The sequence below is a fragment of the Pseudorca crassidens genome, chromosome 3 (assembly GCF_039906515.1).
Source record: "Pseudorca crassidens isolate mPseCra1 chromosome 3, mPseCra1.hap1, whole genome shotgun sequence".
Lineage (NCBI taxonomy): Eukaryota > Metazoa > Chordata > Mammalia > Artiodactyla > Delphinidae > Pseudorca > Pseudorca crassidens.
The window spans coordinates 114884230-114906140 of record NC_090298.1 but is presented as its reverse complement, the minus strand read 5'-3'; the positions used below and the strand labels follow the sequence as shown (position 1 = coordinate 114906140).

At 44.8% G+C, this 21911-nt stretch overlaps 1 protein-coding gene across 3 annotated transcripts in view; it reads left to right on the top strand.

Annotated features, from left to right (window-relative positions):
• The window catches only part of KLHL3 (kelch like family member 3), a 110182-nt gene that overhangs the window by 46328 nt on the left and 41943 nt on the right, over nt 1–21911 (top strand). For all 3 annotated transcript variants that reach the window (XM_067731827.1, XM_067731826.1, XM_067731828.1), the window contains exons 5-6: nt 3075–3237; nt 17082–17191. In XM_067731827.1, coding sequence (XP_067587928.1) covers nt 3075–3237; nt 17082–17191 — 273 coding nt within the window. The remainder of the gene's footprint in view (nt 1–3074; nt 3238–17081; nt 17192–21911) is intronic.

Below are 21911 nucleotides of genomic sequence, written 5' to 3'. Positions count from 1 at the left end.
TTATTATTTCATTTCTTTGGATGGTTGTCACGAGCTTGAAAAATTAAGCCCCAAACTGCGGCTGTCTTTGTGGGGGAGAAGAGGACAGGGAGGCGGAGGAGGCGTGTGTCCCTGGCGTGATCGCATCTTGGCTTGGCGGGTATGCAATCTGGGGGCGGATTGGACTCTCAGAAATTCCTCCTCTGCGGACCTAAAGGGCTGCTGTCCATTGCAGCCTCTAATCACACCTGACCCTTGGGGGCTTGCCACGCCCGAAGTAGGGTGTATGCTGGACAGCATTGGATTACTCCTCTCCACCAGGGTTTCTTAGTGTAACTGGATACGCGTTTCTGGTCTCTGGGGTGAACAACCAGCCCAGTTTGCCCAGGATTGAGGGCTCTCCTGGGACACAGGACTTTGAGTGCTAAAACTGGCAAAGTTTGAGCAAACCAGGATGGTTGGTCAACCTATGGCCCTAACTCTAGGGTTTATAGCTGGTGCTGGTCAGGGCGGGTGTCATGAGGTCATTTGGGGGTTTGGAACACGACTTTCCATTCCTGGTATGTATTCAGCAAGAATGGTTAATGGTTCTCCACTTAACTCTCAGGGAGAGACTAATCTGGTCCTGGAATCTGTTTGGCTAGGCTGAGCAAGCTCACAGGTTAATTGAGTTTCCCAGTTTATGGCTGCTCCATGGGGACATGGCTGTCTAGTGGGGATGGAGCTCAGGTGGTCAGATTTGGAGCCTGGCTATGTTCACTTACAGTCTCAAAGTCTCCAGAACGGGTGATCTTATCTTTTTCCTTCTCTGGAATGAATCAGTGGTTCAGAAAATACCAAGGACAGGATGGTAATTTACTGTTGTATTGCTGGGGACATAGGGTAGTGGAAGAGAGAGGGCAGAGGAAGGAGAGAGGAGATGTTTTCTAGACTTTGGCTATCGTGAGGGAGAGGTTTAAGCCTGCAGGTAGGAAGAGCTTCCCTTTGAGAGCAGGCTTTTAAGCTTGGGAGCAGGACCACTGTTAGTGGAGGCTCTTGGTGGCATCTGTGTGCGGGCAGGAATGAGGAAGGGTGGCTAACTGCCCCAGTTTTTGCACTGAAAGTCCTGTGTCCTGGGAAACTCTTCAGTCCGGGGCAAACCTGGATGGCTGGTTACCCTAGTGGTGGGACAAGGCCCAAGAATGGGAAGTGGGGCAGAGATTTTGGCCTTAGCCCATGGAGGTGAGGAGGGCTAGAGATGAGGCTCAGAGCTGTTTTGGGAGACCGTCAGCCTCCAGAATTTAAATCACTCAAAAAAGAAAAAAAAAAAGTTTGTACTGCCCTGAGTCAAGAAATCAAATGCATCTGCAGCCCTTGTCTTCCTGGGCAAGCCCGTGTAGTTGGGAATACCTGGAGTCTGGCTGGCCTAGACACTCTCCCTGAGAGCCAGGGGGGCAGCTGAGAGCAAAGGCCCAGGACACAGGGGTTGTTTTGGGGTGAAATGGATGCTGGGGGTCCCTGAGTGATGCAGTCTCAAGCCAAACTGTTCTGCTCTGATTTTTTTTTTTTTTCTGAATTTCTTTTTGTTAAGTCACTCTCAGAACATCTACGCCTCCCACAGGGTCGGGAGGGAGGGGTAGCAGAGCTGGTGTCAAGAAGGACTCTGACAATGATCATGGTTTTTGATCCGAGGGCAGGCTTTGGTAGCTGTGGCAAAGTCCTAGGGAGCTTGACCAGGGTTGACAGTCTGAGCGCCCATCTGGCCTGTTCAAGCTAGTCTTCCCTGGCTTTTAGGAAAAACACATGCACACACACCTGAGCAGGAACTATTTCTGTCTTCCAGGATACAGTATAAATACTCATGTGTCTCATGGCCTTTTAAAAGGAAACTTAGCTCTCCTTTTGCTGAGAATGTACTCAGAAATGTTCTTTATTATTTATCTGTTGGATGGGAGAGTAGAGTGTATCTGTTTGAGTCCCAGTGGATTTGGGGATGATGCTCTTGTTCCAGTAGATGATAAACTCTATAAGATCAGGGGTCTGATTTCTCTTGCTTACCTACCACTGAATCACAAAGGCAGGCCCACAGGTGCTCAGTAATTAAATGGTGAATGAGCTTGTGAACAAGTCAATAAAGACCTTTGAGTGAAGACAGTAGCTAAAGGCTGTAGGGCAGTGGTTCTAAACTTGGCTATATATTAGAAGCACCTGGGGAACTTTAGCAATATCTCACTGTCCAGGCTACACCCCATTCCTATTAAGTTGAATCTTTGGGGGTGAGACCCAGGCATCAGTATTTTAAAAATTCTCCAGGTGATTCTCCAGGTAGGAGGACCAGTTTGTCTTAGCTTGGGCTGCTGTAACAAAATACCACAGAGTGGATGGCTTACACAACAGAAACTAATTTTCTCACAGTGTTAGAAGTTACAAGTACAAGATCAAGGTTCCAGCTGATTGAGTTTCTGGTGAGGGCTTTCTTACTAGCTTGCAGAAGGCCACCTTCTCCTTGTGTCCTTGCATGGTAGACAGAGAGAGAGGGAGAGAGAACTCTGGTATCTGTTTCTCTTCTTATAAGGGCACCAGCCCTGATGGATTAGGGCCCCACCCTTCTGACCTTCTTTAACCTATCTCCAAATACCGCCCAAATTTGGGGTTAGGGCTTCATCGTATAAACTTTTGCGGGGGACACAAACACTCAGCCTATAAGGGTCTTGTTACTCAAAGTGTGGTTCATGGACCAGCAGCTGCAAGCATAGCCTGGGTACTCATTCAAAATGGAGGCTCTTGGGCCCCACCCTAAACCTACTGAGTCAGAATCTGCATGTTAATAAGATCCCAAGGGGAATTCATATACACATTAGCCACTGGGAGGCACTGCTGGTCTGTAGGGAGACAGAGAATCTGTTGGGCTTAGGGTCCATGAAGTGGAGAGTAGTGGGGACTAAGGCTGGGCTTGCCTCAAAGTCCAGGCCGAGAAGTTTGGACTTACTTGGGCAGGTAGTGGAGAGCCGTGCAAAGACCTTGAGCTTGGGTGTGGTCTGATTAGAACACTGCTTTGGGGAGATGAGACCCTGGCGGTGGGATCCTGCAAGTCAGAATGTCACCTTCTCTTCCAGGTGCTGCTCCCAGCAGCCAGCTTGCTGCAGCTCATGGATGTTCGCCAGAACTGCTGTGACTTCCTGCAATCTCAGTTGCATCCCACCAATTGCCTGGGTATCCGCGCGTTTGCAGACGTGCACACCTGTACCGACCTCCTGCAGCAGGCCAACGCTTATGCAGGTAATGGGGAGTGGGGTGGCTGTACCTCTCTGAACTTGTGGATTTAATAACCTGGTCTGTGGTGGACTCCTCAAAGATGATGAGAAGTGCGCTCTGCTATGAACAAGTTATAATTTAGTCAGGGAGACAAGACACAGGTGGAAAGATAATTAACAATAGAAGAGTTCAGCTCATTGCCAAGTGGAATGTGATTAATTGTCGGGTGAATGGTGCAGACGGTGATTTTCACGAGAGAAGAGGAAGGAGATCTGAGAAGACTTCGTGGGGGAAGAGTAATTTGGCCTAGGTCTTGAAATAAATCTTTGTCATTTAGGAAAATTTCTATTTTGACCAATGTGTTCTATGACCACGATTTGGAAAAGTCAAATACTATTGCAAGGCTTATAATGATAAGAGTCTCCTGCTCTGCTTTTCCACATGAAGTCTTGCTCTCTAGAACCACTCACTTGTAATTCTAAAAGAATTAAAATACATGTGCTGATTTAGCTAAAAGCTGCTTTGTCTGATATTTACCTCTATTTACCTAAATAAAACGTTTGTACCACTATTTTTGGACTTACTAGTTTTAGATGTTATCTGTTGACTTCTCACAGGAGAATAATTGTGCTTTCATAGACGTCCCCCTCATATACATACACTGTTCCCCTCTCTTTATTCTTCTAACATCATTTCTACAGCTGAGATAAGTTATAATTAGTTTTTTATCGGAAAACTTTTTATTCAGTAAGGCAGTTAATAAAATGCTTTTTCTTTTACACAGTGACTGCTACAACTGCTAACTCTTGTAAGACAGATACACTGAACAGTCTTCTCAGTATATCAGATAATCTGTTGAGTCCATTTTATTTTTCTTGGAGACATTCTCCCTGCTAGAGCTTGTCATCTTGCTATTTTAATGGGGTTTTCAGAGGGAGTAGTGATGAACATGAATGTTCAGCCCACCATGTTTAGCTGGAAAGAAGTCTTCATTGGTATTTATTTCAACTTGAGGACGAAGGTCATGAGTGACCTAGGAAACGGATCTGGTCATATGAATCAATAGATTCAGTCATGGCCACCTCCTTCCCTTGCAGTAGAGCCTCTCATTCTTCCCCCTGCCCAAACAAACGCCAGCATAGCTGCTGTCTGTTCTGTGTCTCATGTCCAGCTAATGTCTGGAAGTTAACTGAGGACCTGCTGGCTGCCCACCTGCCAGCTCCCTGTGCTGTGTTAGCCCCTTGATCCACAAGTCAACAAGCATTTCTTCTGTTTTTCAGCATCCTTTTTTGCTCTCATCAAGCCCCAGACCCCAGGAGCCTACACAGACTCTCATTTCTTCCTGAGGTCTGTTTCTGAGGACACAAATGGGACCAGTTGTTAGGATGATGTCAGTGATGATGATTTTTGTGAAGGACGTTCCCCAGTCACCCCAATTCTGAATTCCTCTCACTCTTCCTGGCCCTAATCCTTGACTCTCCTGTTTCTCTGCTGTCCCTCCTGTGTCTGCCTTTCCCAGTGTTGTACCCCACTTCCTTTCTGTTCTCAGGGAGCCGTCGCTAGTCCAGCCCTCTCTAGTCCAGCCACTTTCTTGAGGAATGTGTTCAGACTTTGCTTCAGCAGGATCTGAGAGCTTGGCCAAGGCCCAGGTCAGCTTGTGGACATCTGCTGGTGCAGTGGCAAAGGGACAGTGCTTAGACGCCAGAAGGTCTCTGTGTCTCTTCCTGGTCTCCCCTCCCCAGCCCTCTCCTTCTATAGAGTGCACGTGCTTGCATGCACACAGCAGGTATCGCATCCTTTTGTAGTTGGCTTACAAGGTCGTCTGAGGTTTGGGCCGTGTACCGAACCCCACCTTTAACAAAGGCTCCCAGGTTCTTCTGGCTTGGCTCTCCCCTACTTTCAAAATCTGTGTTTTCTCCCTTTGCCCTTTTCACTGTCTGATGGTGAGACTCACCTGTGGGAGAGTGGGGAGGATGCAGTTGGGAACATATCGTGGTCTTGGTGCTCCTAGGTCCTGATCTGGGTGTGGTGATTGGGTTCTGCAGCACTGTGGGTGTGTGTAGGCAGTGTCCTGGTGAATTACTTTTAGCTAGCATTTACTGAGCTCTACTTTGGGTCACATCCTAGGCTAAGCATTTTATGTGCATTTAATGCATACAACAGCTGAGGAAACTAAGGCACAGAGGGGTGAAGTAATTTGTTGAGGTCATTTGGAAGAGACAGACAGGATTCAAACCCAGACAGTGTTTACTCCAGAGCCATGTTTTTAACTGCTACATTCTGTGGCTTCCAGGCCCAGTTTGGACGTAGGGTGGCTCCGTGAATCAGTAACTGTGGAGTGTTGGTGGCTAGAGCTGGCATTTTCCATCGGAAGTGTGAGCCTTGAAGTCTGTGCCATGCAATTACCAAATCCCAACAACCAAGTAGTGTACACAGACGGCCAGCTGTCTCTGCTAGATGTGGGGTGTTTAGTCATCTTGGGGTGGAGAAGTGAGACGTGGATATCTTCTCCTCCCCCTTGGGAGGCTGCCTCCCAGGAGCACGTGGAGGCAGCCCCCTCACTGCACGCATGAGTCCTCCTCCTTTCCCTGTCTCGGTCAGCGTGACTTAGGGCTGAGAGCCTTCTGCCTGTCGTTCAGGCCTTCTGTGGAGCCTGGGACCAGCTCCTGGATAGTTTTCTTTGCAGCTGTCAGCTGTGCGCAGCAGGGAAAATAAAAGTCATATTTTTAAGGTAGTGTGGTAACGCAGAGATTGATGAGACCGTGATGAGGAGACAGAAGAAGCAGTGTGAAGGTAAGACTTCACACGGTGAAGTGCTTAGAGAAGGAAATAAAAAATGATTATCTGTGCTCACTGCCTTGCACCCACCCACTGCTGTGGACCTGCTTTGTGTCTTTGATCTTGCACCGATTGACTTGAGATGGAACCTGGCGGCTCTGCCATTGCTGCCTGCTGAGACAGAGCAGCCACCTCGTCCCCTTTTAACTGTGGGGGTGTGGGTACCGGCCAGAGTCGCACACAAGGGGCAGCGTCAGCCCCTGCGGTCACAGGCTTCCCTGGCCCGATGCCTCGAGTTAGGAGGTATTTTAGCCCACAGACTACGAGGAGACCCTCCAGATCAGAACCAGGGGTCACACCAGCCAACACTTTGGAGCTGAGTGGCCCTAGGCCTGTTTTCTTCTCTCTCTGATGGGGGTAGTTCATCCTGCCTTGTTTCCAGGATGGTTTCGGGGTCAGGGGGACAGGGAGGTGAGCCCCCTGCAGAAGTAGGTGCCACCCAGGGCCGTGCTCTGGAGCCTCCCTGCCACTCACGCCATCTGTAGTAAGAGAGCCTCAGAGCTGGGACCTGGTGGAGAGATGGGACTCCTCGGTCACCACCACTGCCCCTGCTGCAGACTGCTTGCACTTTGGGGGAGGAGGACTATTTCCAGAGCTTCTGATTGTGGTTTCTCTGTATGCAGATACACAGCTGGGTATGTCCTGCCTCCCCCTCTTCCCTAGTCTCTGGCCAGCTGGCCTCTGCCTTCACCTGTCCATAGCCCCAAGCTGTGCCTCAATTCCATTCCTCTTCCTTCTCTAAGATGAGCTTTCTTTTTGTTATTATTGCTATTGTTATTGCTATCTTAATACAAAACCACCTGTGATTATTACAGAAGCAGCCGACAGGCAGAAAGGGCAGGAAAAGCGCCACAATCCTACCCAGTGGGAGTCACGGGCAGCGCCCTGGTATATAGCTTTCCCAGTCTTTTTCATTCCACGTGTATGTTTTCCAGCCTAAAAAAAATCTTAGCAGTATATTCTGAACAACTTTCCGTGTCAGCAGACATATTTCTATACCATTATTTTAAAACTTTAGAGAATGTATTCAATAAAAGCAACTTGTACCCGTGATAAAAGTTTCAAACAGGACACAAGGTATAAAATGCTCAGCTGATCTTCTCCCAGGCCCTCTTAAGGGAGCAGGGCACTCTCTTGGGTATCCCTACAAAATATGTATATATTACGCTTTTTAACTTACACAAATAGAAGCCTTCTGTACTCATTATACATAAAAAAATTTTTTTTTTACTTAGTACAATATCTTGGAGTTCTTGGCAGACCCTTGTGTATGGCTACATCTTACTCTTGTTGTCTACTGCATCATAGGGATGAACTGTAATGAACTACAATTTATTTAAGTAGTCCTCTCTTGATGAACATTAATGTTACCAGTTTTTTTCTTTTACTTGCTAATGCTTTAGCAAGAATTACTTTATGTAATATTTTGGAGTAAACTTGCTGCTTTGTAAGTAATAGTGAGCTTGTACCTGTAGGGTACCATCTTAGCAGCATAAAGTAGCTGAAAGAGAGTGAGCATTAAAAAAAGATACTGCCAAATTGCTGTCTAAAAGAGGAACTACTTTTAAGGTCGACGATGGCCTTCTGATAAGTCTTCATACCCCTGGCGAAGGTGGACACAGCATGCCTCTGCCAGGCTGGAGCATGACCTCTTTCCACCCTATTTGATTTCCTGTTTGGAATGGGCCTTTTTCTTCCTGCTGTGGCAGTCCCTTCTGCTTCCTCTGGGTCCAGTTTCCCCTTCAGGGTTATGCCCCCAGATTTTTGCTGTGATATATATTATTCTGGGCTGGGGGAGGGTGAGTCCCATAGTTAGAAGCTGACTGCTCAGACCCTTGCCCCCAGCTGATGGTATCATAGTTCTCCTGGGTAACTGGGAAAAGGACCCTAGTGTTTTACACAGCCTGTTTCTTTTTCTTTTTAAAAAATTTTTTATGAGAGTATAGTTGCTTTACAGTGTTGTGTTAGTTTCTACTGTACAGCAAAGTGAATCAGCTATATGTATACACATATCCCCTCTTTTTTGGACTTCCTTCCCACTTAGGTCACCACAGAGCATTGAGTAGAGGTCCCTGTGCTATACAGCAGGTTCTCATTAGTTATCTATTTTATACATAGTATCAATAGTGTATATATGTCAATTCCAATCTCCCAATTCATCCCACCCCCTCCCCCTTGGTATCCATATGTTTGTTCTCTACATCTGTGTCTCTATTTCTGCTTTGTAAATAAGATTATCTATACCAATTTTTTCAGATTCCAAGTATGCATTAATATACGATATTTGTTCTTCTCTTTCTGACTGACTTCACTCTGTATGACAGTCTCTAGGTCCATCCATGTCTCTACAAATGACCCAATTTCGTTCCTTTTTATGGCTGTGTGATATTCCATTGTATATATATGTACCACATCTGTCGATGGACATTTAGGTTGTTTCCATGTCCTGGCTATTATAAATAGTACTGCAGTGAACACTGGGGTGCATGTGTCTTTTTGAATTATGTTTTTCTCTGGGTATATGCCCAGTTGTGGGATTGCTGGGTCGTATGATAATTCTATTTTTAGCTTTCTAAGGAAGCTCCATACTGTTTGCCACAATGGCTGTATCAATTTACATTCCCACCAACAGTGAAAGAAGGTTCCTTTTTCTCCACACCCTCTCTAGCATTTATTGTTTGTAGATTTTGTGATGATGGCCATTCTGACCAGTGTGAGGTGATATCTCATTGTAGCTTTTTTTTTTTTGTGCGGTACGTGGGCCTCTCACTGTTGTGGCCTCTCCCGTTGTGGAGCACAGGCTCCAGACGCGCAGGCTCAGCGGCCATGGCTCATGGGCCCAGCCGCTCCCCGGCATGTGGGATCCTCCCAGACCGGGGCACGAACCCGTGTCCCCTGCATCGGCGGGGGACTCTCAACCACTGCGCCATCAGGGAAGCCCCTCATTATAGTTTTGATTTGCATTTCTCTAATAATTAGTGATGTTGAGCATCTTTTCATGTGCCTCTTGGCCATCTGTATGTCTTCTTTGGAGAAATGTCTATTTGGATCTTATGCCCATTTTTTGATTGGGTTGCTTGTTTTTTTGATATTGAACTGCATAAGCTGTTTGTGTATTTTTGGAGATTAATCCTTTGTCACTTGCTTCGTTTGCAAATATTTTCTCCCATTCTGAAGGTTGTCTTTTCATCTTGTTTATGCTTTTAAGTTTATGCTTTTAATTTGCTGTGCAAAAGCTTTTAAGTTTAATTAGCTCCCATTTGTTTGTTTTTATTCTCATTAGTCTAGGAGGTGGGTCAAAAAAGATCTTGCTGCAATTTATGTCAAAGAGTGTTCTGCCTGTGTTTTCCTCTAAGAGTTTTATAGTGTCTGGCCTTCCATTTAGGTCTTTAATCCATTTTGAGTTTATTTTTGTGTGTGGTGTTAGGGAGTGTTCTAATTTCATTCTTTTACATGTAGCTGTTCAGTTTTCCCAGCACCACTTATTGAAGAGGCTGTCTTTGCTCCATTGTATATTCTGGCCTCCTTTGTCATAAATTAGGCGACCATATGTGTGTGGGTTTATCTCTGGACTTTCTATCCTGTTCCATTGATCTATATTTTTGTTTTTGTGCCAGTACCATATTGTCTTGATTACTGTAGCTTTGTAGTATAGTCTGAAGTCAGGGAGCCTGATTCTTCCAGCTCTGTTTTCCTTTCTCAAGATTGCTTTGGCTATTCGGAGTCTTCTGTGTTTCCATACAAATTGTAAAATTTTTTGTTCTAGTTCTGTGAAAAATGCCATTGGTAATTTGATAGGGATTGCATTTGAATCTGTAAATTGCTTTGGGTGGTATAGTCATTTTCACAGTATTGATTCTTCCAATCCAAGAACATGGCATATCTCACCATCTGTTTGTGTCATCTCTGATTTCTTTCATCAGTATCTTATAGTTTTCTGCATACAGGTCTTTTGTCTCCCTAGGTAGGTTTATTCCTAGGTATTTTAGTCTTTTTGTTGCAGTGGTAAATGGAATTGTTTCCTTAATTTGTCTTTCTGATCTTTTGTTGTTAGTGTATAAGAATGCAGGAGATTTCTGTGTATTAATTTTGTATCCTGCGACTTCTTATATCTCACTGTTATTGTTTCCAGGGACTGCTTAATATTTAACTTCAGAGGCTTGGGCCCAGGTTTATGGGGACTTTGTTGTTTGGTAATTGGATGGCCATGCACTGGACCATCAGCAGAGCTGGTTGGGAGGGATATTAATGGGACCCTGTTAATGAAATGGCAATTAAAATTCTTTGGACATTTTGTTCACATCAGTCTGCCAAAGCTGAGCTGAAACCCTCCAGCCATGGGATGGAAAAGCCATCGAATTTCACGTGTTTGTGGAGAGAAATGGCCTTTTTTTTTCGATTGATGGAGTCATTTGAGACCATGGAATGAAGTAATTAAACTAAGGGCAGCAAAAAACTTTGACAAAGCATTTTAAAACACACGAACCTCTGACTCACTGAGGGTCATCTTGTGAAATTGCTGCTTCCAACTTGGCATCATAAAGTAATAATGGTGGTGATGATCATGGTGGGAGTTTCTACCATTTCTGAACACTTGCAAGGTGCCAGGCATGGTGCTACACACTTCATCACTGTAAGAGGCCACATAACTATCAGAAGTAGTTATTACTTTCCCAACTTATAGATGAAGAAATGGAAACCCCAGAGAAGTTTAGTAACTTGCTCCAGATCACATAGTTTGTGGGTGGCAATGCCAAGATTCATGATGAGGCTGTCTCCAGGGCCTGTGCTCTGAGCCCACTGTTTATTTTCACATCTTCCCAGGCCAGTTCAGCCTCTCTGTCCATGGCGGTTGCCTCACTCCTACCTCTGCTTCTACCTTGAAGGTGGCAAGTGAAGTATTAGTGCAGACGCAGGTATTTTCTGTTGTTAGTTGTTCTACTTGTTGGGATTTTAGGAAACTTCCCTGTTCCTTCCATACTCTGGAGAACAGGGAACTTTGTTGTTGTTGAATCAGTAGCACTGATAACTGGGTAGTTTTGATATAGCCCTTTGCTCTGTGTGTGTGTGATAGAGAGAAAGGGGAGGTACAACATATATACTTCTGGAATTAGGTCGACGTGGAAAGAGAGCTTGTATCCCACCATCCCTGGGAGAGTGGAGTCAGTGAAATTTAGAGTCTGAGGGCTGGTGGTCGTGACCCCTTGTGGGAAGAGGTCAAGGTAGATCTGTGTTACTTCTCTGTGGGAGCTGAGCCTTCTCCCTGGAGCAAGGAAACTGTGGGCCTTGAAAGCCAAATATTGATTCAAGAAAGCTTACCTTTGCCCTCCCAAAATAGGATAATGGAGAGAGAAATTTAAATCAGCTGTTTTCTTTTTTTACCCTGTTAAAATGTTTTGATTCTGTTTGTGTGTCCACCTGTGTCAGCCATTCATTCCTGGGGGCATGATCAGTGGTTCCATTCAGAGGCACTCATACCTTTTATGCTGGGGCCACTGGCCCTGGAATAACTGGGTTCATTTCGTCTCTGCAGGTCAAAGAAGTCATAGATGGGTTATTGTCTGGGCTTGTAGCTTAGTTGAACCTGATCAAAGGCTTAGGTTTATTTCATCCCATCAAGAGGGAGAAATGGACTTGGGACTTGCTTGAGAGGTTGCCTGAGCCCTAGGCAGTCCTGAAGAATGGACAAGGAAGCGCAGTAATTGCAGAGCTCAATATCTGCAGACATTGTCCTGGACACTGAGGATTCACATTCACACAGACAGACTCAAATGAGACAGACCCTGCCCTCATGGGACTCATAGTCCCAGTATGAGAGGAAGACCTCAGGTGGTAAGACAGGTTGACTAGCAGTATGAACATTTTAATTTCCTATTTGGGTGGCTTTGGGAACACAGAAGAATATCACGGCATCTAGCCTGGAAGACAGGTGGATTAGAGAAAGATTTCAATCCAAGGGTTGGGTCTGAGATTTGAATCCAGGTCTGATGCCAAAATGTTTAGAACACTACTACTAAGATATTTTTTAAAGAAATATCTTTAGATTCCTGTTTCTTTCTCTCTCTGCAGTATCCCTAAGAGGGATTCTTAGGGTGCTCTGATGTCTATATTGAATTTTACCAAAATGGCCTGCTCAGGACAAGTTTTTATTATCTTGAGGACTATAATACTTATCAGAATGTTTGTTATTATATTCAGATAGCCTTAATTTCAAAACCTGGCTCTACCACTTTACTGCCGTATGATACTAAGCTCATAACTTAGGCTTTCCAAGCCTCCATTTCTCCATCTGTAAAATGGAGATATTGATATTCACTTCAGCTGGGCTTTTGGAAGATATAAGTGACATAATATATGTAAAATACCTAGTACAGTGTTAGCTGTTTTTAGGAAAAGCCATTAACTTTCTCCAGGCCTGCTTCCTTGAAAAGACCCAAATATGCCCCCTTTCCTAGGAATGTGCCACCCAATTTCCTCTTCCTTTCAACATTGGGAAGATATGTGTGTGTTGCTTGCCAGGGAAAGGATTTGCAGTTGTCTGGTGCCCCTCCCCTTCTCCAAAATTTCTCATCCAAATGGACAGGAACAGATCCATTAATGTTTCATTAATCAAAACTTGGATTGTTTTTTTTTTTTGGAGAAGGAAGGCTTTATTATTATTTGCAGCAAGTAGGGAGAACCCTGGAGATCTTTCCCAAAGCAGTGTTTCCAAAACTTGGATTTTTAAAATATTTATAATAATACTTTTTATTTGAGTACAGAGGGGAAATAAAGAGCTATCTTTTAATCCTGAAATTCTAGACTTACATATTTGTGACCAAACAGTATCTATAAATTTGTATTCTGCATTTTCTCTTAATGTTATGATTTTTTGTTATTATTATAATCTCTTAAATCATGTTTTCCCTTTATATTCCATAAGCAAAAACTTAGTCAAATGAAGAGAAAAATTAAATACCTAATAACTTAACTCACTATTTCCATTCCAAAACTTGGATCCTAAACAGTGTTTGCTACTTGTAGTGAAGCCTGGTTAATTGGGACTCTCAGTCAGAATGGTTAATTAATTGACTTTTTTTTTTTTCCTGTTTATACTCCTCCCTAAAGGAAAAAAAAGCAAAAAGACAAGAAAAGTTAGAGTTTATTTTGGAGAGTCCCCCTTCAAGGGGCTAGCCCATGGTTGAAAGATACTACACCCCTGCATATTTCACCCATCCCCCAAGATTGAGCCTTGCCTGTCTCTCCTGCATCTCTGGGAGCCTGGCACAGGATGCTCTATACATATTTGTTAGATGAATGAAGACACAGCCTACCCTCTAGCTAGACTGAGCTATTGCTGTTCTCTAGTCATGCTCTGAATTTGCCTGCTTTTATTTAACTTGGAGTGCCTCTCCCAGTCATGGCCCTGTGGACTTTGGGTTGAAGTTGCTGGTGCCTTGTTTTACCCTTTTGTAAGCCAGTGGCCTCCTTGTAGGCATCGGCTCTGCTTTCTTCATTTTTGAAGAAACACTGTATTTGGCACATGTATGAACAGTTATTGAGCACTTACAATGGTCTCAGGAAATGTGAGTTACATATATTTGCTTATCTAATGCCCATAACACCTCTATGAGATAGGTGCTATTATTCTCTCTATTTAATAGATGAGAATACTGAAGCCTTCAGTATTCTCATCTGAAGAAATTGAGTAACTTATATCACTAGAAAGTTTGTGGAACTCAGTGGAATAAAGTGGGTCTCTTAAGACCTTTGAGGTCCACAGCCTTGCCTGCAGGACCTGCAGTCTCAAAGGATGACTCTGATGCTGCAGAAACGCTTCTCTGTTGGAGAGCAGTCCTGCCCACAGAACTGGACTTCGTGACTCAGGAACATGGGCGCATAATATTCCTCCTTCATTTCTAAAGAGTTTCTTATAGATCTCAAAATGGGCTAATACATAGTATCATTTTTGAACTTCAAAACAACCTGGAGACTGAGGTCAGGCATTACCACCCCATTTCATGATTCAGGAAGCCCAAGCCTGGAAAGAAGTGACTGTAAGAGGTGGAGCTGGGACTTGAACCCAGGTCTTCTGATTGTTAGCCACAGTTTGTCACTACATTCTCCCTTAACACATTCACAGCAAAGCAAAACAAATTTTAAAAAAGCTCCAAACAAACAAGTGTTAAAGGTAGAAGCTGATTCTCAGGGCGGTATCTTCTGGTAGCATAGTGGGTTCTTTCCAGGAAGAGGCTGGGAAGAGCGCTGACTTGAGTACAAAGTCTTCTGGGGGAGCTCCTGTCTCCCAGGAAACTGAGTTAGCCAGAGCATCCTGTTCCTGTTTTTTCTGTCCTGTTGTGTCTTGAGTGTTGCTAACAGAAAGGGGGCTCTGGTCCCCAGACTCTGGGCCCTGTGTCCTCAGACCAAAGGGGGAAGGGAAGGAGTTTTTGTCTGGGCCCCTTCTTTGTGTCCCCCTGTTCATGCCTCGCAAATCTCCTGGATCTCGGGGTGCCAGCCCTGGGTGAGAAGCTCCTGCCCAATACCTCCCTTGTTGCCTCCTCCCCACCAGATGCTCCTTCCTGGGAGGATTTCTGAAGGTTTTCAGTGGGAGGTTCCTGATGGGCAAATAAGCAGCTGACTTCAGAGAGAAGGGACCCAGATTCACATCCTGCAATGCCCCAGAGTGTGAGAGATGGGGAGGTGTGGGGGGCTGACTACTTCCTGCCTTGGTTTATCTTTGAGGACTTCTGGTTTGTTCACCAAGTCACCTAGGGTACACATCACTGCACTTCTATTTTCTTCCTTTTCAAAACCCAAGCTCATCTACTTTTGGCTTTCTGAGCTCTGAGGAAGAATTCCTTACAGCTCAGAATTTTACTTTCTCACCTCCTCCTGTTCTTTTCACTCCTCCAAATGTTAGGTTTTTCAGTCAACCAAAGATAAAGGTGGGAAGACCAGGTATGGCTCTGGGCCACAGGGATGTAGGCACTGGTTTGCCTGACTCACCTGCTGAGCTCAGCCGAGGCTGGTCCACAGAGCCTCCCTGCCTTATACTTTGTCAGTTTTCTCTCTGCTGTTTCTTGGGTGTTGCCAACACATTGGGAGACTCTGGTCCAAAGACTTCTTGGGCTAGAAAGAGTGTATAGGGAGAATCCTGTTACTTTCCAAGCCTCCAGGCCAAGAATGAATTCCCATTGTCCAAAGAAGATTGTTTACTTGCTTTTATTTTAAAATCTTTAGTAATGGACACTTTAAAAATAACTATCTAGTCTTAAATATTCCCATAGTTAGGGAGGTGTTTTGAATGTCATACTTAAAATCTATGCTTTAACTAAAGGCTTTATTCTGTTGACATATAGAGAAGTAAGACCAGCTTCTTACGTTTTGACAGCTGCTTCCGTTTGTAAAAGATCTGACTTTTAAATTTGTCTTGTCTTGTACAAGCATCCCTGAGCCTCAGGACGGGTGAGCTTTAATAGTGGCTTCAGTTATATCATTAGGCTGGTGGGGAGAAAGTGGGGAGCCCTCTTTGTCCAGTGAAAGATGGAAAAGATTATTTATAACTCAGTCATTGAGAGTAAAGTATTAACATTTAGGGAATCTGGATGAAAGGCATACGGGAATTCTTTGGATCTGAAATTCTTACAACATAAAAAGTTAAAAATGATTTTTGCAAGAAAATTATTTAAACCTTAAGTTCTTCATTTGTTTGGTTTTTAAGAAGTTGATGAGTGTGATTGGCATGCTCTGATTTTCCTTTTCATTGTGCAGCTGCAGCAGAGTTGATGTTTCAGCAGCCTCCCAGGCATGGAGGGACTCAGAATCTCACTCCAGGAGCCAGCCAGGCCAAGTGGGGGGTGGGGAGCTTCTGGAATTATCCAAGAAGCTCTCAGGGCAGAGCGGGACCACCACAGAAGGAAGGGGAGGGGCCTGGAGGGCAAGGAGCACAGATGCTCCTGGGGCGATGGTGCAGGATTGTGAGAACCGAGGAAGGAGCAAGGTATGGGGCAAATGACAGAGGACGCTGTGACCTCCAGAGTCTGCTACACCAGGAACTGTCAGCCCTTGGGCTGGTTCACTTGGAAGGAACTTGCAAAACACGTTCTCAATTCCTCTCTCATCAGAGCATGGGAGGGAGTGAGACGTGGTTTTTACCTCCATTGTACAGATGGGGATACTGAGACCCAGGGAAGAGATGCCATTGGCTCAAAGACACAACTCATAAATGACAAAGCCAGGACTTGAATCTAGGTCCTTCTTTCTGAAGTGCATGCTCTTTCACTGGCAAATGCCTCTGTAGTAGCAGGATGGCGGCCTGGGCGAATGTCAGGGTAGGAATTGTCCTTGGCATTTCCCTTGTGTGGTCCTCGGGCCTGTGAGTTTTATCTTGTTCTAGTTGTCCCCGAACTCCCCTCCATCTTATAGCCACTATAGGCTCAGCCGCTGTGGACTGTTCCCAGTGGTGGTGGTGCCAGCCATGTTGGTGCCACACCTGGACAAAAGCTTAGTTGAGCCTCCTTGTGAACCAGATTCTCACTATAGCAGGCTTGACTTGGGCAAGATGGGATGAACCCTTCTGCCAGCCTTCTAATGTTGACTTCCTACCAGAACCCCCAGAGACTTTGAGCCACACAGCAGTTCTGACCCACTTTTGTTTGGCTGAGCTGCAGGTGGCACCGTCTGCAACTCTGCCAGCCTGTGCCTTGAGGGGAAATGAGCTCGATTAAGTAGGCAGGCCCCTGTGAGGCTTCTCTGCAGCACCATTATTAATCTCATGGAGCATGGAAAAAATATAACCTCGCATCTCTCTGCCCCGTTTTCCTCTGTGATGATGTTCAGGACAGAGGGTCACGCAGGGGGATGCCTTTGCTGCTGAATTAAGAGGCTGGTTTCCCTCCAGCCAGGATGTCTGCCTTTCTCTCTGCCTCCTGCCTCCCCCAGAGCTCCCAGGACTCTGCTCTGAATCCCACAGATTGTCATGGCCTTGGTTCATGGAAGGGCAGGAGTGTGTTATAACTTTGTTTTCTGAACTTCTGCTTTTTTTGGAACAGAGCAGCACTTTCCAGAGGTGATGCTGGGGGAAGAATTTCTTAGCCTAAGTCTGGACCAGGTGTGCAGCTTGATATCCAGTGACAAGCTGACCGTTTCTTCAGAAGAGAAGGTATGACATGGCCCTTCTTTGAACCAGGAGTCCTCTCGTGAGGTGGTCATGGGAAGGACTTGTGGTTCAATGAGACCTTTTCTCTTTTTCAAATAAAAAAAAAGATCTTATTTTTTTGTCCCCCTTTTTTTTTTTTTAAAAAAAAAAAAGGCTTTCTGGCCCACGACTGCTACATTCACTTTATGGACCCTTTAAAGAAGGAGTAATGGTGATGATGATGATGATGGCAACAAAGCTGCCTCCCTTTTTTTTTTTTTTGCCTCCCTTTCTTAAGCGTTTATAGTTTGCCAAGCCCTGTGCTAAGTGCTTGATGTTCTTCAGTTCACTCAGCTTTCACCTCAGCCTGTGAGGTGAAGCAGGCATCACTGTTGTCCTCACATTACAGATGAGGAAACAGACTCAGAGGATTTAATTAGCTTGTTCAAGGTCACTCAGCTGGTTTGCATGTCATCTGGTCTTAACCATAGTCCCACACAGCCTCTTGTGAGTATCACAGAGCATTTAAGCCAGAGCATACCTTTGGGGAACATCTACTCCGATAGGGAATTGGAATTTTTACTGATGAGGAAACCGAGCCCCAGAGAGGGGATAGAAACTGCTGAAGGTCACACACAGTTTTTCGGTGGCCAAGCCAGGACTAGAACCCAGATCTCCTGACCCCAGTCCCCTGACTCACTGACCACACACCTCTTCCTCTGTGCTAGAAGCTTGACTTCTGCCCCTGCTGTAGCTGATCTGTGACTGCTGATCTATCCTACTTCCCAGCCTTCCTCATCTCTGACCCTATGCTAGGAATATTCTCTACTTCCCTCTTCACCTGGTTGAATTCCCAAACAGTTCAGATTTTTCTTCTACCAGGAAGAATTTCTTTACTCCAGGAGATTCAGTCTACTACACTGGAAATAACATACGCTTCCATGTTGGCCACTGGGGTCCAAATCTCATCTCTAGTATTTACAAATCAGTTATGTGACCTTGGGCAAGATATTTTGCTTCTCCATCTACTTCCTCATTTTGTAAAGTGTGGGTAGTAATAGAACATGTTCCACAGGGTGGTTGTGGGGATTGAATGGGATAAGGTATATAAAATGCCTAGTACAGTACCTGCTGCCTAGTGGGTGCCTAGTCAGTGTTAGCTGAATTGATTATTGACTGTGCATCTGGAATTAATCCCTTTTGCCTCTGGGATAACACTTAACCTTGTTCTGCTTTATATTGTAGTTAGTTCTGAGCTGGTCTTACCTCCTCCACTCACTTGTGAGTTCCCTGATGGTAGGGACCACACCTTACTCACCTCTGCAGCCTCAGAGATACTCAATAAATGTTTCTTGAATTGTCCTAGTCCAATCTCAGCATCCAAGCTTGAGGCCCTTTCCTGAGGGAATATTCAAGGAAAAGCCCTTGAGAAGGATTTTATGTTGGAGATGAGAACTGCATCCAAAGGTACATGTCCAGAGAATGGGTGTGAAATTCACAAGACCCTGCCTGTTGTCCTGCAAAAGTCTGATCAAGAAGAAAAGCAGTTGTCAGTTGGAACGATGGGCTATCCTGAGACTTCAGGGGGATCCCCAGAAGGTGACTGGCACAAGCTGGACTCTCCCGTAGGCTTAGGGAGGTCTCTGCTTCCATTAGCTGATGTGAAACAGCACCTCCAGGGGAAAGGATGCTTCTGGCCAGGCCACAGGCCCCTTCCTGCCCCAGCCTCAGAAATGGACAGGCTTTCCTCGCTTCTTGCTAAGCTTGTGTACTTTCTTCTCTGCACTGTGCTACCAAATTGGCACAATTTGACGGAATGAACCAGTCATTTGGCTCTGTGAATGTTGGGCTGTTGGCCAGTTTAGGGTCTGCTTGATCATGTCCTCAAGTGTAGTTTGAGAAAATGGAAGCAGGCACATAAGTAGCAGGATTTGAATCAACTTAGGGTGTTGGATTGAGAGGGAGACCCTTCGATCTTAAATTCATCCTGGCCCATCCTTCTCTGAGATCATAGTAAGTTTTAGGTGAGGGCTTATCTATGCGTGCTATGCCAGGACAGGGGTGGAGGTGGGTTGTTAGTAGGGAGGGGCAGTATAGTGCCCTGGAAACCACTTGGGTTTTGGACTTGGGCAGGACTGGTTCCACACTCAGCTTACTGACCGTATGACCTTGAGAAGTCACTGGTTTCTTTGAACCATAATTTACTTACATGTAAAACTGAAATACTAAGAGTGCCTCCCTTATAGAGTTGTCACGAGGATTAGAGATAATGGGTGAAAAAAAATCAAATACGGTGTTTGATAGGTGCTCAATAAATGGCAGCTATCATTGTAATGATCACAGTTCTCTCTTTGGAGGTACCAGTGATAATGGTAATTGTATTGATTTGCCATTGGTAATGGTGAAACAAAGCATGGTGTTAATTGCATCTTTCCAGAAACAAAGAAACATGACAATAGATGTACACTCTTAAAACTTGTCTATAGTGACTTTCATTTATTCATATGCTTACATATGGGTTCCTCTTTCTGTAGAATCAGTTTGGAGTGTAGGTATTTTTCACATTATTGATGTTGTGTATCATATTTGGTTCTCAGAAGTTATGTGTAATTCAGAGTTATGTGATGCTTTCAGAAAGTATATTACTCATGATCTTGAACCCTTTGGTATGTTTAAGGTTAGCTATGTAATTTTGAGTCTTATTAATGAATAGTAGGGTTTGGCCTGCATTTTCTCTTTGGCAAAACCCATATATTTTTTTTCCCCTTAATTGCTCACATATTGCTGGAAGTTAAATAGCTGGAAGCTTTTGACAATTAGATGTTTGTCATTTGAACGCTAGCCCTTAAGGCTTTGAAAATTCTGTGATCTGTTCCAAGAGGTTTGGTGATTTCTACTCCCTTTAATTACATTGCGTGTGATAGGCATAATTGCTTGCATGCATAATAGCTTTTTCTTGCGATATAGTGAAAATTTTTGAGTGTATTTGAAGTAGTATCAGGGAATCTTCATTTAAGTTAAAATCCAACTGATTTAATGTTAACATTTGCAGAAAATTCAGTTGCGTCGGCAGTCAAATGACCTGTGTTCAGCGAAATTTACACTTGAACCACAGTATCAGTTATATTATGACTTACTTCTCTACCAGCAGCCCACAGGTTTCTTTCAATGTATATTATAAAATGCAGCCAGGTTTCAGATGCATCTTAAAACTATGCATCTTAAAATAGAGGAAATGTAGTATCTTACTATTAATGATGACTTTAAGTGTCTGTGGCTGGGCCCAGGCAGCTTGCTTGTTGGAAGTTTGAAAGTATGGGTTCTGCGGCCAGAATAACTGAATTCAATCCTGGCTCCACTACTTTAACAAGCTGAGTGATCTTGGGCCAGTTATTCATCTCCTACCAGAATGTATACACCATGTATAGTCAGGAATTTTGACTATCTTATGGTTGCTTCTAGAGTGGTGTCAGGTCCATGGTAGATACCAAAAAATATTTGTTGAAGGAATGAATAAAAGAACCTAAGTCTCAGTTTTCTCATCTGTGAAGGCGGGTAATGATAGTGTAGTATCTATCTTATAGAGCTCTTCTGAGGATGAAATGAGGTGATACATGTAACCATTGACTGGGGCCTTTCTCAAGGGGAAGCTCTTCCCGGGTCCCATATTGGTCTGGGTGGTTGGCGTGACCTGCGGCTCTGTGCCAGGCAGGAGCTGAGGTGGTAGCTGTCTCTGGGTCGCCAGCACCCCCAGCACCATCTGGGCCTCTCTGAGGGCTCAGGTGCTGTTCTTCCACCAAGAGCACTTGCTTTTGCCCACGACTCATCCCCTTCACTACGCTCAAGCTCCTTGAGGGCTGTGAGGGTACCTTAGCCATCTCTGTGTCACGCACAGTCCTGACACAGAGCCCTGGGAGGCACTAGGAGGTGCTCAGCAGACGTTCCCCGAGGGAGTGAAGAGGCAGACTGGGGCTGGGCTCTGCCCTGAGCCAGCTGATATTATGGGGATAATTTTAATATTTTTCCAGAGAATAAGGAGAAATGTGGGAACTAGAGGTCGGAGGGAGGCATGGATCTTTGCCATTTTCTCTCCTGTTTTTCCTCCGTGTGGTTTTTGTTTTAAAATTCCTGTTGTTTGAGAGAGGACAAGTGGATGTGGTAGGAATCACAAAATCACTAGTTCTTTGGTTAGGACTTTCCTCCCCTCTCCCCTGCTTACCCCTGCCCAGTGAGAGGGAAAACACAGAGAAGCAAGCCCCTCACAGGCACCCGATTCTTTCCTATGGGAGGTGTCGCAGGGTTAGAGCTAACCCTGTGAGCAGAAAGCCTGTTTTTTGCATACGCTTTGAGACACGAAGTTCAGCTGTCACCATGGGCAGCCTCATTGACCCAGGGGCAGGATAAGCAACCTTCCAGGACAAACACACTGCAAGGAGAAGAGATATGACTCCTGCGTTCTACTGCAGTTTTGCCACCGAGTTGCTGGTTATTGGACTTTTCGGAATCTTTGCTTTCGTAGGTGGTAAATATCTTTCTACTTCTCAAGAATTCCATGCCTTCTTATGAAACACTATTGAGGCTTCTCAGAGTAAGAACTAACGGGGAAATGGCCACATGTTAGATACAGGTCAGGAAGGAATTGGTTGAGTTTCTTCAAAAAATTAAATTAGTGCCAAGTATGTGTTATAATGAGAAGAACAGGTTAGTTTCTCTCTGCATGATCACATTTTTATGTACTTTTATC